Source organism: Anopheles funestus, chromosome 3RL (assembly GCF_943734845.2).
Source record: "Anopheles funestus chromosome 3RL, idAnoFuneDA-416_04, whole genome shotgun sequence".
Taxonomy (NCBI): Eukaryota; Metazoa; Arthropoda; class Insecta; order Diptera; family Culicidae; genus Anopheles; species Anopheles funestus.
Genome location: NC_064599.1, coordinates 29431176 through 29446910, shown reverse-complemented (window position 1 = coordinate 29446910; position 15735 = coordinate 29431176). Strand labels below are relative to the sequence as shown.

At 38.8% G+C, this 15735-nt stretch overlaps 1 protein-coding gene across 3 annotated transcripts in view; it reads right to left on the bottom strand.

Annotated features, from left to right (window-relative positions):
* The window catches only part of LOC125771263 (uncharacterized), a 96775-nt gene that overhangs the window by 4674 nt on the left and 76366 nt on the right, over positions 1-15735 (bottom strand). For all 3 annotated transcript variants that reach the window (XM_049441686.1, XM_049441687.1, XM_049441688.1), the window contains 8 exons: positions 15191-15334; positions 14910-15110; positions 12413-12481; positions 10584-10693; positions 9947-10161; positions 6943-7081; positions 1943-2048; positions 222-381 (listed from right to left, as the gene is read on the bottom strand). In XM_049441686.1, coding sequence (XP_049297643.1) covers positions 222-381; positions 1943-2048; positions 6943-7081; positions 9947-10161; positions 10584-10693; positions 12413-12481; positions 14910-15110; positions 15191-15334 — 1144 coding nt within the window. The remainder of the gene's footprint in view (positions 1-221; positions 382-1942; positions 2049-6942; positions 7082-9946; positions 10162-10583; positions 10694-12412; positions 12482-14909; positions 15111-15190; positions 15335-15735) is intronic.

The following is a 15735-nucleotide window of genomic DNA, read 5'->3' as shown; positions in this document are numbered from 1 at the left end:
TGTGTTCGCAATGACTTCCATTAGTGTTCGTACGCACTGTTCGTTTTAATTCCGAATCAGAGAGTTTCTTTTCCTGATTCGACATCAAACGGTTGCTTTGCATTGGCATTTACCTTTGGTGACCATTTCATTCGATAAATTCTTCTTTTAAAAGCAAGCAAGAGAAATAACCAAAAAAAGGGAAACTACTACTAACGACAGACAGATTGTTAGATACTGACCCATGTTGGCTCCGAGCTGTGCGGTAGACGTCGTGACGCTGCTAGCGTTTGCGAATGTTCGTCCGTGCGAGCGGCTAATAAATTTAGCACCGGACGGTTTGATGCCGAGTCCGGTTGGATCGTCCTGATGTTTTCCACCGCCCCGGAACACCAGGTACACCTGCGAAAGAGTGGACAAGAATTGAGGGGAAAAAAAGTAAGAACATAATCATGAACGACATTCCAAAGCAATGGTGAACGATCTGAAGGGGAGGTCCAGCGTAGGACAAATGCTTCGGAGCAATTGGGGACGATATTTGCACGGAATCAAATTTGACAGTTCGGTTGTTTGTGGAGGTAGAAGAATTTACGCTTCTGAATGTGTCTAAGTGCCATGGATGGTTTGGATTCCACTCTGAAGGTGGACCCTTCCAAAGGTGACATTTCTTACGGTGAAAAGTGCAAAACCGATAACCGGAGAAAGTTGTAATAAGACATGGCTTATAGGAATGGGAAAGAGAAAAGATTTATCATGGAAAAGCCAGCAAAAAAAGAAAAGAAACAGCTTACAAGAGGGTTTCACCTCTGTTGAACTTTGTATAACACGTTGACATTAAGAAATGTTTAGAATGCTATAAAATTAGAAAAGAAGAGCAACAAACCTGCAATCCTTCAAGATCCATTTGTGTCTCTGTTATTGACATTGAATTATTCAACACGAGCTACTTCGCAATCGAATGCAAACAACCTTTGGGTGACTCTGCCCAAGCGCTGGAGGATAATTTCGAAACAATTCCCCATTCCTTTGACTTTTTGTTTAACAACCGAATATCGCCAACGGGTGATGATTGTTGATGACTTAAGTTTCGATAAAAATACTTTTCAGGAAATTTACAAACCGCACTTGAACGGTAGGGTTTGTGCTTGAAGCACGAAAACAGTCGAAACTAAAACAAAACAAACCGAAAAAAAGAAAGTAAAACTTGAATTGAACGTGCCGTTTATCTGCGGTAGCTGGAAGTGTAAAGTGTCGACAAACTTGGCTCTAGTGCCGTCGTGTGTACTTTTCATTTAGAGCCGATGGGTTTTATTTACAGGATCGCTATCTCTAGAAGAGGTTCATTATCCTCTTTTTTCGCTGCGTTTTTTTGCTTTTATATTTCTTTCGTTTTCTTTCAAAAAGTGCAAAAATAGATCCATCCATTCCCGGTTAAGGTAGTTGAGTTCAGGTTGGATAAAGCACACCAACAGATAAAAAATGAGTTGAATTTTAAGCGGTCGCTTTTTTTCACCCCTACACCTCCCATTCACCGCACAAGTGGGGCCGGCCAAAAGTGGCCCTAAAAGAACGCTTCGGTTGTGTTTCTTTTCCTGTTGAAGCCTGTTTCTTTTTCTGTAGAGCAATAACGTAAGAGTCGTCGACAGAAGGTGAAGAAAGCAAACGGCTAACGATTGTTTGTCTTAACGTTGGATACATTCGTGTTTTTTTCCTCGGTTTTTTTTCGGGTAAGAAAGGTACACCACCACTTACACGTGCAAGAAAAGCAATCAAGCACTCTTCACAAATGGGAGGGAAAACGAGGAATCACACGGCCAACAAAACCGGAAGCGGCCAGCAAATGCGAAACTAATAAAACTGATGTGAAGCACCAGCACAAGTTTTGGGAATAGGAAGATTGGGAAGTATGCACAAGGGTTTGGTGGGGCACTGGGTATAGGGGTATGAGTTTCTTTTGTTTTACCTTGCTGCCAAAAATCAAAGCCAACAGTAGCGTGACCGTGAGCTGCGTGTGACAGAAAAATATGATGTACAATAAATCGGGATTAGCCGGCGACTGCAGGAACAACCTGAAACGAGGACAAAATGGATGCGAAAAAGAGAGAATGAAAACGTTTGCCATAGAGATGAATGAAACAGCGTGATGGAAGCAATTTTGCAGATTGTTGTTTAAAAAAAAATAGGAAGATTTGTGTTGATAAAATGTACAAAAGGAGATACTAAGACCGGTCACTGTAGAAAAATGCATCGTTTTAGAGGCGGAAATAAAAATAAACTCTAAGAAATGGTAGATAAAATGAATCTCTTCTACGACACGGTTTTTCACTGAAGTGTAATGATCATCAACACTGCTGTGCGATGCTTTGAGGTTGGAAATGAACAAATCTACCCGCCAGTAGCGGGCGGTTCGTCTAAATATCTTCTAAATAAATGATAGTTTTTGTTCGCCCTCCGGGAAGACAAATGGCGAGCGATGCAAATTATACACAGCGAGCAGTATTACGGTTGTACGTTTCTGGTGTCTGGAGATAGAATAAATGGTATGAATATTTTAAAACTCCCATGGACTCTGATTCAGTTCATCTCATAAAACATAGTTTTATGTTATATTTTGTTTGAAATATTTTATATAGAATGATAAAATTTTGTAGAACTATCTTGAAGACAAATAATAAATTTAACATTGATCGTGAAGGATCAGACATTCACCTGATATAATACACTTATTTTAATTTATATTCACCAATTGATAGGATATAATCAAATGTCAGTTCAACTCAATTAATCTTTTTGAACGAATATCAATTCATTTCTTCATTTGAGACACAAATTAATAGTTTTGCATGTTTGTCTTAATTTTTTTAACATTTGTTCGAGGCAGCTCGGTGGTGTACGTGGAAAACGTCGCTGGTTCTACACGACACGACCGGGTATCAAATCCCAAGGCAAGGATTGATTATCCGGATACTTGATATGGAATAAGTGTAGTAAGCCGGAAATAGCAGTTATGACCTGCGAGGTCGTTAAGCCAAGCAGAGAGAGAGAGAGAGAGAGAGAGAGAGAGAGAGAGAAAATCTTTTAACTATTAAATTAAAAAAAATCATGTTTTCACCTTCAATTGTTTCCTTGCTCTTCGGGAAAATATGTGAATTTATTTTAGTAATTTTGTTCAAATTCAACAATTTCATGGGTAAATAACTCTTCTAACTTCAAACAGGTTGTCAACCCGTTGAGGACAGCATTTTGCTTAGATTTTTTTCCTTTTCTTTTTTGAAAATTTGTAACCTTGGCCTGCATTTTGATCGTTACGCTGTCAAGGCTAATACTGTTGAGAATATAGTGCTGTAAAAATCGGTTTAACACCCCAGGAGCAATCGGCGCTCTAAAGTGCTCCAGGAAGTTTTTTTTGCGATGTTTCTTCCATAACATCCCCCCCCAGGAAGCTGCCAGGACAGTAACAAAAATCAACAGCGGATCATGTTTTGCATAGTTTATGTTGCGGGAGGTTTCGCGACCTTCGCCACATCATTTGCTGGTTTGAAGCGTAAGGACAAACGTCTTAATGTGCTTTTTCTCAGCTTTCTGACAGTATAAAAAAACAAAGGAAAGCTCCCCCCAGTACGCATTTGACCGCATAAATGGGATGGGTAGCAGTGACCGTGTTAGACACCCGTCAGCTTTTGACTTGTTCTACTGTGTTGCCAGCACCATAGTATGGAATGGAAGGGAAGAAGCGATTTATTATCCGGTGCCGCACTTTTTGCTATACCCATGGTGCCATTCGTGTCGCTCTCCAGACAATCCCGCACGGTCATCAAGCATGGGGTTGATTTATTTTACACCATGTTTTGTTTTCTTCTGCTGGTCGTTGCCTTCTGCTGGTGTTTCACCGTTTTTGGAATGGTTTTGTTGTTTTTTTTTCCTCCTTTCGTGGATACAAAATGGAAGCATTTTTCCTTCGTTTTCCATTTAGTTATGGACCAGTGTATTTCATCTCATCCTGCGGATGAGTGGGCATTTGAGTGGTGGTTTTTTTGTGTGTTGGCTTTTTGTACCAGCAACATCATCATCCTTTCCAAAGCTCCACGGGTACATTTGGGGGTAAGACGATAAAGGGAAGTTCGGGGAATGCAAGACATGACCAGAAAATGAAATCTATTTATTTTGACCGGCCAACAAGGCAGCAGCCGGTCGTCATTCCTGTGGGTTTTGCGTTAAAAGATGAATGTGTACCCGGGTGGTAGCGGGGCCAGCGGTGCGGTCGTCTTACATCAAACCGTTGATGCATGAACCTTTCTCGAGTAGACTGATAATAGCGCGGTCAGCGCGGTTTCTTCTCAACCATCTGTGAGCGCCGAGGATGATATGGTTAGGGACCGGTTTTAACTTCATAACTTTTTTGTTAAGAGGACGAGGTCACATTATGATTCCAAGGGATGTTTTCATCAAATATAAGATGATTTATTTTTTATATCGTGACCGTTACATTGGCAATGCAACCAAGTTTTATTTTTGAAAATTTTGATGCAAAAGTGTTTAAACGTTGAAATCAATTTAGAGATAAAAATCGTATCCAGTTTCAAAAGGCTTGTAATGGATACAATTAAATATTAGATTGAAAAAATATATGAAATAGCAATCTACAACAACGAAATCATCCGCCCTTTTTGTATCATACTGAACGTTAATTGAAAATCTATACACTGTGAATAATTTCGCATCATCTTTCGTGTACATAGAGCGAAGAAAAAATTTAATCCCGACAGCTTAACAGCTTCAGAAACAAATCCTGCTTATAGAAGAAAACTTTCCCCAGTCCAATCCGTTCTCTTTTCACGGAACACGACACGGAAGACGGCAAATGGCAGCGAAAGCTAGGCAACATTTTCTCCCATAAATACTGGCTCGCCTTGAATATCAATGATGCTTCCTATTTGCATAGCGGCAGGACGCCTCCGTTGACCGAGCAACCTACGCTGGCCATTAGCCGAAAAACAGTGCCTCCGAGAAGGGGATGGATGAGAGTGGAGATGGAACGGTGGCCAAGAATGGACATTAAAAACCCATCATGCAAAGGAAGCATCGTTGAAGCAGGATGGGTGCTGATGTAGACTGGCGTATCAGGCGAGTTTTCCAATCCATAAATCCAACACATGCACAAATCGATAAGCGAACGTCCTTATATGCATGTGTTTGTGAGTGCAGAAAAATTGAAAGATAGCAAAAAGAAAAGATCCCTGCGATCATGTGATGGATATTCTATTTCTCTTTCCAACTGCGGAATGGATGATGATCCAGACGAACTACAAGTTAAGCACCGACAATATTCAAATCCTGCTCCGGAATGCATTAAAACATGCTGCTTCTGTTTGTGTGAGTGAGTCGGAAGGGCACAAGCAGAAAGAAAAACAAATGACTCTTCCAGCTTGGCACGGTTGGGACACGGTGAACGGACTGTTTCATTGTGGCAATCTGTTTCCCGCCCCTCACAACTATCCGGTTTCATTTCACTGCTAGAGAAGCCATAAAGCATTTCGACGGTTGGGCAGGAAATAGGTTTTCAAGTACGTTGAACACATTTTTCCCATCCAGAACATTATGACCAGGGTGCAAATGAACCCTTTAGCGAGTAACAAGTTGTACAGCAAAAACGGGGGGGAAACCCGCTTTCCCAGTCGAACGGGTTCAATGACAAGTGAGGTGTTTAAGGATAATAATTTCCATATTAAAATATTCATTTGCTTCCGACCGATGAACAACCTGGGGAGAAACACCATACTTTTGCTGTCAGCCAACCCAGTGACAAGCACAGTATCGATTGTACACCATACCATATCCGGCGGGTGGTTTAATCGGAAACGGAATGTATAATTAATCTTCACAAACCGTTTCGTTTTGTGATTATTTCTTGTGCTGGGTTTGCATGGAGCACGGTCGAAAAAAATATGATATGCGAAAGCAGTTAAAATTATTCATTCAAATTGACCAACTGTGCGTATGTGCTGTAGACATAGGGACACGAACATAAATGACCGACGTCCGCAAATTTATATTCAATCGAGTTTTCCTGAGTCCGGGTTTTTTTATGGCCTGTATTTACTTATTTCATGTCAATTATGGGGACAGATTATTAGTTGTGATTCCTTTAAGTAATTAAGTTTAATTTCACAGTGCAATTGCCGGTGGAGCCTTGTGTCGGAAAATTTTAACACTAAGAGACATTTGTTTATCATTCCGCAGGGTCACTTACAATAATTTGTTTTCTTTCTCACCTTTTGTAAGGACTTAATCAGAGACATAGAAAGACAAGATAAACTTCCAAATTTAACTGTTAATCGCAAACAGCAGAAAAATTTGAAATTCAAATGCAATCAACAACGAAGAATAGTTCAGAAGAGTTAATGAAGAATTTTGAGTTTAAAGAGACCTATTGATTAAATTAAATTTGTGTGACAAATGGGAAAAATAAATGCAAGGAGTATCAATTTTTTTTCTAACATGTTTTTCAACATTTAAGTTTCGAGATTTAGCTCAACACTTTATTTTAATGGAAATATTATTTATATAATTTGTCATATTTTGAGAAAATGTAGAAAATATTTTCGTGAAATTTAGTTCATTCTACTAGCTTACATATTTTTTTTTCGCTAGGTGGCAATAGTACCTCCTTCGTAATAATCTTTTGGATGGCATTTACTTCCCAAAACGTGTAACAAAAAAAAATCCAATTGATTCCAACTTTTATTCTTTGTGGGTTTCTTGTTGGTTTTTCATCAAATCCAGGACAATAACAGAATAGAATAAAAAAAAAGAAAATTGTCGGTAAAAAGTATAACCAGGACTAAGCAAACTTGCATGCGGAATGAAAACAACAATCAGCAAAACCACAAAACACATTATTTCAATTGTGAGATGAACGAAAAGAAGGGGAAAACACATTCATTAGCCGGACATAATACTCACATTGACACATTCAGGAAGCACGTCAGTAGAAATTCGTTGTAGATCGCCATCGATATGAAGCGGCTTTCGTTGAACTCGGACGGTGCCTTCCGTACCATGATGCAGAGCCGTACGCCCCAGGCCAAAAACAGTACCTCCACTGTACCCGGTCCGGGCAGCATTGTTGTACCGTTAGCGGGTGACCATGGTTTTGGGTTTGGGTTTTTGTGGTCCGGATAGTTTGCGAAACCCGTAGTACCGTCCGTACAATCCGGAAGTAAACACGCACGCAGCATCACGCGTGTTTTTTGCCAGGGCGAATAAAGTTATTCGGGATAAAGAGAAACATGAAAAGATAGAAAGTTAGCATTTTGTGGAGATGTGGTGTTTTTTGTTTCTTTTTCTCTTGCTGACTCACAAGGGGGTTTAATATACTATTTACAACAAAGTGCAGAGTTTGCTTTATGATGCGGACATGGTTGCAGTGCACCGTGCGCGGAACCATGGGACCCGGTTCGTTTTCTGTGGTAAACACATTTTTTTCTTTCTACTGCCGGACCCGTTTCGTGCGCTCGATAAAACATATACACGTTACACAATTTAATAAACAAAATAGCAACAAAAGAAAACAGACCACTTTCCACACTACGGTGTACGTTCTTTGTTGTTTTATGAGAAAGAATCTGACCCGTGTTCTGGCTGACTTATAAATCTCATCCGTGGATAACAAAACAAAAAAAAAACACACACATTTACCAAGATAGTGAAAAAAGATAGTGAAGCGAGTTCAAATAAACTTTGTTAACTCTGGAGTTTTTTTTGTGTATGTGTTATTGCATCAAACAAGATTCTCCTGCAGATTGTTTCTTTGAAAGTTTGATACAATTTATGAAAAGCTGAACTTGTTTCCTTAGAAGCCTCGGAGCTTTATGTAATTCCCAGTTGTGCATGAATGTGTGTGAGCGTTTGTTTCGTTTCACCAGCAGCTATATTATATTTTAAACTCTCAACGTGGATAGCTTTTTTTTCCATTGCACTCGATCCCATGCAGGTGAGCTTGCCGACAGATTTACAGCCAACTTTTAGCGGAAGCCAAGTTGGCTGTGTGCAATATGCAGCCCGTTTCTTGTATGACAATATGTGCCTGCCAGGCGGAAAAGTTCAATATCTCGTAAGGGTAAGTTTTACGCGCTGTAACGTAGCATCGAAACAGTGAGCTTTTCCGCAACATGTGCCAGTAATTTAAACCTTAACATGCTGCTTTTGAAAGAACTCTTCCAAGCTGTTGTAACAAAGGCAGTAAGTGTTAGATAGGGTAGGTGTTTTTTTATTCGAAATACACGTTCACCCTTTTCTTGAAGGTAGAGGCAAAAAGAAGACTCCTGAAAATCCTGCTAGGGCTGGAAGAAAAATAATGATCACTTTTACAAAGTATGTCAGCACACCAGTGTGGAAACCGGTGCCGGTAACGAACACACTCCAGGTAGGGCCAATAAATATCCTGCTAAGGTGTGAAGATTTATGTAGTTGTTTTGCTTGCATCTTGGTAATGTGTTAGTGTTAATAGCTGGTGCTCAAATTATGCTACAGTGGATGCTGAGGTAGTGAAAATGGTGGTACATTTACCAGATGTTTAAGACCAGGGGAATAAAAACAAACACATACTATTGTGTAGAGGAAACAGTGTTTTAATTAACGTGTCTACGAACTTTTGAATTAAGTGAATAAATTTATGCGATATTACGAAAGTTCTGATTTATAAGCAATGTAAAGAACGGAACATTTTCTTCTAAGAAATGAACTTATTTTAAGGATGAATCTATGAACCTATGCTCTCTTTTGGATAAAGAAAGAATTATTTTGAGAGTAGTTTGACATTTGCAAGCAATGACTTTCCAATATGATCGAAATCTTCGTGAGACTCTTCTTATCCATCATTATTACCAGATCTAATATCTCAAAGTGTCTTCTCTCTACTGGAGATCGTTGATCAGAAGCTTAATTTCGGACTCTCGAAAGCAAAAGTACAGTGAAGTGAATCGCCCAAGCTGATTTGATCGTTCCATCCGAAGATTGAACCTAGTAATTGCTATTCGCAAGAGTGAGTAGAATCGAATTCGAATTTCGGCAGCAGATATCGGACCCAAAAGAAATGGTGAAAAGTTTCTTTTTGTGGTTGACGATCACTGAATATGAGATGTTGTTTCGAAACATTTGATGATTGAAGAGAGGGCTATGAAAGTGTTTCTTGGGAGTATTGATCTTGATAAAGAATCTAATGGCAGGGTTTAGTCTTTTCGTCTTATCTAGTATTGATTAATTTTATCAATATTTAAAAAATTAAAACAAAATATACGTCTAACCAAAAGCAAATATTTTGCTGAACAATTTCAATCTTTCCAAGATCTGTAAAACAGCTCTGGCAGAATCCCAAACTCAGGATCTGTTCAAGTGATTTCGAGACTTTAACAAAAGCTAGTTGATCGCTTAAGGCTATTAAACTTAAAGTCTTATGAAATATGAATTTTTGACTTTTAATTTATAAAAAAATTCGCTTCACGTCAACATGAACCCTATGTTATAATTATTGACTGTTTAGCATAGAACATAAACCTCTTAATTACTAATTAAATTCCTCTTATAACGCAAAAAACAGCTTGAAAATAGGTGATCAAAAAAAGCGACCCTTTTTATGCTCATTCACACGATTCAAATTAATCCTATCTGGTGCGGCCCTAATTATAAGGTTTTTTTCTTCCTATACAAAATAAGTGACCTACTTAAGAATGCGTCCGATAGCAAAAACCACTGTTGCAAAGTAAAGGAGGCAAGCAAAAAAAAAATAATAAAAACCCGGAACTCTTCTTCTAACACTTCTGTTATGGTCGAAGCCAATTTAACGGGCCAGAACATTTTAATTAATCCCTCCATCGTGAGTTTGAACTGTCTGCGGGCGTGTTTTTGTTTTGAACCGAGGGACTGCTGTATCCTTCTGCTATTCCGGGCGGGAGGGTAGGCTACTTACTTGAGGTGAAGGTATGATCCCACCAGTCCGTTTTGCACAGGAATGCTTTCAGATTGTCCGCGGTTCGACCAACGATCACGACCGGCGGCGCAACCAACGTCCGGACCAGCAGTGCAATCCCAACGAAACCGCACAGTACGCCCAGCCGCTTCAGCAGGTACGCATCCGTAATTTTGACCGCTTTCGCTGAACGGACGCGAAAAATTACCGATATTCTGTTGGAGAGAAAAGAAGAAGAAAAAAAATGAAAGGTTGAGAAAAAGAATTTATTTCATAAAAAAAGCTGTGGGAAATTATTTTTAGCTATTTTGGAGTGATTTGTTTCCTTTGGCGAAATTCTTTAGAAAGGATGTTTTTTTTTTATTATTACAAGTCATGTTCTAATAACATCAACTATTCTGTTTGCTTTGTTCTCTCTGTTCTCTTTGTTTTCTTTGTGTTGTGTTGTGTGTTTTTGTTGATGCTGTCAAACAGAGTGTGGACGTTGTTGTTTATGCCGTTACCCTCGGGAGTTGCTAGAGGAGGAGTTAGAAGAAGTTACTACAGTGGGTTGCGATGGTTACTAACAGCAAGTTAATTGTAACGGTGAAAAAAATAAACGGTGGCCAGGAAGCCTATCGGTAGCCCGAATACTTACCGCCAGGTTTTCAACATCAGTGCCCCGTACGTCAAGGAAAATCCAATTTCCCGCAACCAAATGCGGGCAGTACAGGAGTAAAGCGATGGTGGCGGATACATCACAACCGACTGCCAAATGTCGTACACAATTTCCACGAATAAATCCGTTGCCATGGTAGTTTTTTGTTGTTTTTGAATGAATGAAAAGAAAGAAATGGAAGATAAACACAGATAAAAAAGGGGAAATTAAAGCCCGCTATCTATAAGCAAAAAAAAAAACAGAGAAAAAACCGACTAACACTAGCGAAAAGTGAGATTGACTGAGCGGGTTTTAAAATGAAAACGTTCCGATTTTGCCTTTACACTTCGCATTCACCATACTGGCCACGTTCCCTTTTCGGGCACCGGCAGTTAGTTATGTAAATGCACGTAATTAGTGATTCTGTTGGCGTTCGAATGAAGTTAAAAATAGATTTCTTTTACTTCCCAGCCACGTTTCGGGGAGGCGCGCGAATATCGCTGTATTGCGGTTTAACGCTTGCGTGTGCTGGAGGAAAAAAAAACACGTCGGCGCGGAAATAACCGCAACCTCCAGCGCACCAAACATCCCAGTTGAGAGAAGCCGAACGATGGTAGTTTTTAATTTGCTTTTACTTTTGCTTCCCCATGTTGCCACCGTTTGTGGCGAAGGAAATGAAAGCGAAATGAAAAGTATATTTTTATGCTACTGACCGCTCCACACTCAACTGAGCAGATATAGGGTTGGGTTGTTGTTTGGCGTGATACGATGGCACAATATTATCACCATTGGTGCGGGAGGCTCGTGTTAAGCGGGTGGGTGTTGAAAACTATGTGAAGCGTGCTTTGATTTACGTCGAATTGTTTATGGATGGCAGAATGCTTTGCATCTTCGCCTGCGTGGCAGGACATCGCGAGAAGTTGTCAGGGATGCCGATTTTGTTACCGCACGCGGAAAAAATAGTCTCAACAAATATTTATCCACTATTGATTTTTCTTGATGCATTTCCAATACCTAGCCTTTTTGCTAAAGTTTTCTTAAAGTTTAATGTACCTCATGGCTTATCAAATGCCCGTTTATCAAAGGTTTGAAATTTTCTAAACATTAAGATAATGGAGATTAAGATAACATAAATAATCAATATTTAAAATCTTCTCATAAAAATCTCATTATTTTCAACTCTCTATCAATTAATGGTATTTATCAATGACTGAAAAAATAACATCTCACATTAAATACGGATTAAAAACCTTTTTACATGATACTTTAATTGCGCATTAATTGCTCCTACCAAACTTAAACGACTTTTTTACACGCACAGACATAATAGAAAAAAAACGGAAAACATTGAAAAATGTTTGCCTCCTAAAGGATAAGCACAAAAACATCGATTTTAAATGGAATTAAATAAAGATATCTTATTTCGGTATCGCAGCATCCAATTCCTCCGGCAGACCCAATGCAAGGCATTGCAAAAAAGGCACCGGAAAAGCCCGGAAATGAAATAATGCAAAACGAGGGACACCCAAAAGAAAAAAAAAAAACATCTACCCTTCGAAAACGAACGCCATTTGTAATGTAATGAAACGAAAGATTAATGTATCCTTTCTGAATGGGTTGCGTGACCCTGCTCTTTCCTGAACCATAAACCCGAATGAAGAGAAAGAGCGACTGAGAGTGAAATGGAGCAATTCCAAAATTAAAAATAACAAACTTTAAATGGATATTTGAGTATGTAGGGAAAATTAAAACATAAACCCCCGCAATTGGTGTCCAGAAATTGTCCGGGCAAATAGGAAAAAATAAAAAACTTGGTAGCGAATACTTACCGTACAATAAATGCAAAATGCACCCAATGCAATTACGCGCAGCAGTGCCGGACTGGCAGCTCGTACGACCTGAAAACAAAAAATGGAAGCAAAAGAGAAAGAGTTGAAGGTACGAAGCCTTTTTTATTTTCTACCAGTAGCTTTTTTTTGCTCTAAAAATGCTTCGAAAATGAAACAATTTAATTTGGTACAAATTCACGAACAAATAATTATGCGGATTGAATTTCCATCGGGACGGATGTAACTGGAAAAACGGCAAACAGCCAGAAATAAAAACTCGTACGCCAGCAAAAAAAAAACTCTAAAGCTCCTTTCATATGCAGGAATATTACAGCTTATCGTACCTTTGGACCGATGCCCACACTTTTCTTCTTTGGCTTTTATTGTTACGTTGAACGGTTTAACTTAAGGGTTTATTTTAACCCAATAAAAAGCGTTGGTGAAAAAATCGGTTTTGTAACATTTTTTCTTCGAACAAACGAAATAAAACGAGTAGAAAGATACTTGTATGTGCACATTGAATGGTAGAAGCTTTAAGCGTAATATTAAAAAAAATATATTTTCAAACATTATCCTGACCAACCCACCCACTTGGTTAAACAGCGCTTTAAAATATCCTCGGAAGTGGTTCAATTATGCTCGCTCGTGGTGGTCGTGACAGCACCGCAATCTTGTTGCAATTTTTTTAAAAACATCCAATCAAACACCGACACCCTTCATCCGACCGGTGAAAGTGTAATTCCATACTACACAAACAACAGTGTAAAAACAGAATAAATTAATGAAACATCCTTGGCAGCGTGATGCCAGCAAATGAGAAGGTGGCAAAACCAACCACCAAAAACCCTGAACTACTGATTTCCTTCATCGGTTTCAACGGCATGCGTGCCGCGTGTATGCGTGTGAAATGCGCAATGTCAACGGGACAGTCAGCTAGGAAAAAGTCAGCAGGAAAGGTGATGTGGCAGTGAAAAAGTAATTTACATTTCCTGTTACGCCAGAGGATCCTTCATTGTGATTGTCAGAAATACACACACAATATGAATGCATCGTACGTCTGGTGCAGCTCGAACCGCAATGTTCGATGAGTCGGATTGTACACGGTGTCGACAATTCATTGCAATGACCACATCCCGTGGTGTGAACATATGTACGGATGGTGCATTTGTTCGTTGTTGCTAGCCTTTTATTTTTGGTTTGTGGACGAACAAAATAATCAAATCCAGCGTGCTGGGGAAGGGTGTTCCTACCCTTCAATTTGCTGTAGAAATTGAATGCGAAACCCACGCATTGGCAACCACTGTATGACAAGAGCCTGTGACCCATTGGCAGTGGAGTATACAATTTTTATATTTTCATAGTATGTGTGGGCGTAGAAAAGTATTAATCATAACTGGTTGCATCGAAAGGTATGTAAGAAGGGTTCTAAAAATATTTGATTATTTAAAAAAAAATAAAAAAAAATAAATAAGTCATGTGAAATGATAAGCACCAAAGTGTTACTTAAAATTCCATATTTCAATTTAAACTTTTTTTAAACTATTGGGTACGAATTTGATAGTCAAAACTATTGAAATTCATTCACTGATTTGATATCAAAAATACAATTGAAAATATCGTTTTTATCTTTTGTTGGTAAATGCTGATAACTGCGAATGATTCCAAATATTTGCTTCTATGATCAATAATTATGGCCAGCAGATCATGCTGGGCATATGTGACGTATTCTATTATGAGCTACTACAACCATACGAAAAGATATCAGTGAAGGAATGCTGACAAAAGTTGAAGCATTTGTGCTGAGGATGTTGAGAAAAATGTCCTAAATACGAGGCGATGTACGATCAAGTTATTCTTCAAAATGTTATTAGAACTGTAGAATTTGGAAGTCCTACCACGTCTGCCGTATTGCTTGAGTATTGACCATTTGAACTACTGTCTGTAGTTGTGGCAGGATTTGAAAATTTCCCGTCCGACTAGACAAAGCTTGGGAAAATCTGTTAATTTATAAATAAATAATTTTTTTTTTTTACAAAAAATGCTTCAAATTTCGAAATGAAGCACTGAGATCTCATTAGAGTTGTTAGTAGTTTTTTTTAAATTTCGTTTATTAAAGAGGATTTTATTTCGTTTATTAAAGTTAGGAAGGAAAGGAACGTTTGGATTGTAATAACATTCCTTCCATGATTACACAAACGTATGAATCCAATCTTCATCAAAATATAAATAACAGGGATGGTATGATTTCTACCTTCAATAAATCAGTAAAAAAATATTTTCGTACAAACAAATATCAATTTTATTGTGTAAAAGTTGATAATCGATAAAAAAGTCAACAATATTTTTTTCAACTACCACATGTTGACACAAATGCAATGCTTTCGTTTTTTTAGTTATTCACACCATAACAGCGAAACGAATGCACGATGAGGCACTCAAATGAAAAATAAACAAGTATTCTAAATGCAAACCCGTCCGAGTTGTTACTCTACCGTACCTTCACTTGCTGATACTTGAAGGTAAACACTGCAGCCGGTGGTAGTAGCCCGATGACGGCACAGGCTAGTACCAGGATGGATGTACGCATCGGCCAGTTCAGTGCTGCCACGCACGGTGATGCATCCTCGCAGAAATCACACCCTTCAGCGCACGGTAAACATTCGTACGAGTTTGGGATGCTGTAGGTGCTGTACTCGTTCTGGAAATGGCAACGGTGTAGAAAAACAAGAATCAGTATAAAGCTGGTTGTGTCCATCGCAAACCAAAACAGTCACCTACCAGCATAAGTTTTTCATACTCTTCCTCCAGTGTGCTACCGTTGAAGTACTTCTGCTCGATCGTCGTATCGGGGAAGTAGTATCCCTTTCGGCAGATACACCGATAGGAACCACGCCGAAAGCCCAGCCCGGGGATGGGTGTGCACTGAAAGAAAAAATTCAATATATATGATGATCATATCCCGTAGCTTTTATTCATCGAAAAGGGAAATCAAATAAACGATCGTACAAATACAAGCGTAAAATAAATTTACCATCATTCGTTTTTTTTATCTTTGGACGAGTTTTGATGTATTTCTAAAAATACTATATCACAAAGAAAAGAGAAAAAATGCGGCTACATTTACAAGTTGAAGGAAAACCGCTTACCCCCACACCTTAAAGTACCCGCAGCAACAACATTGAAACAGCATTAAATTAATTAAAACTAATGAAAGCAATGAAAATTTATCGCCTTCAAGTTCTATTTTCCCGAGTGTGCTCTTCTTCCCTCACGAGGGAAAAGGCCTGTAAGAATTGAGCATCAGTGAAGGAGAAACCAGAAAA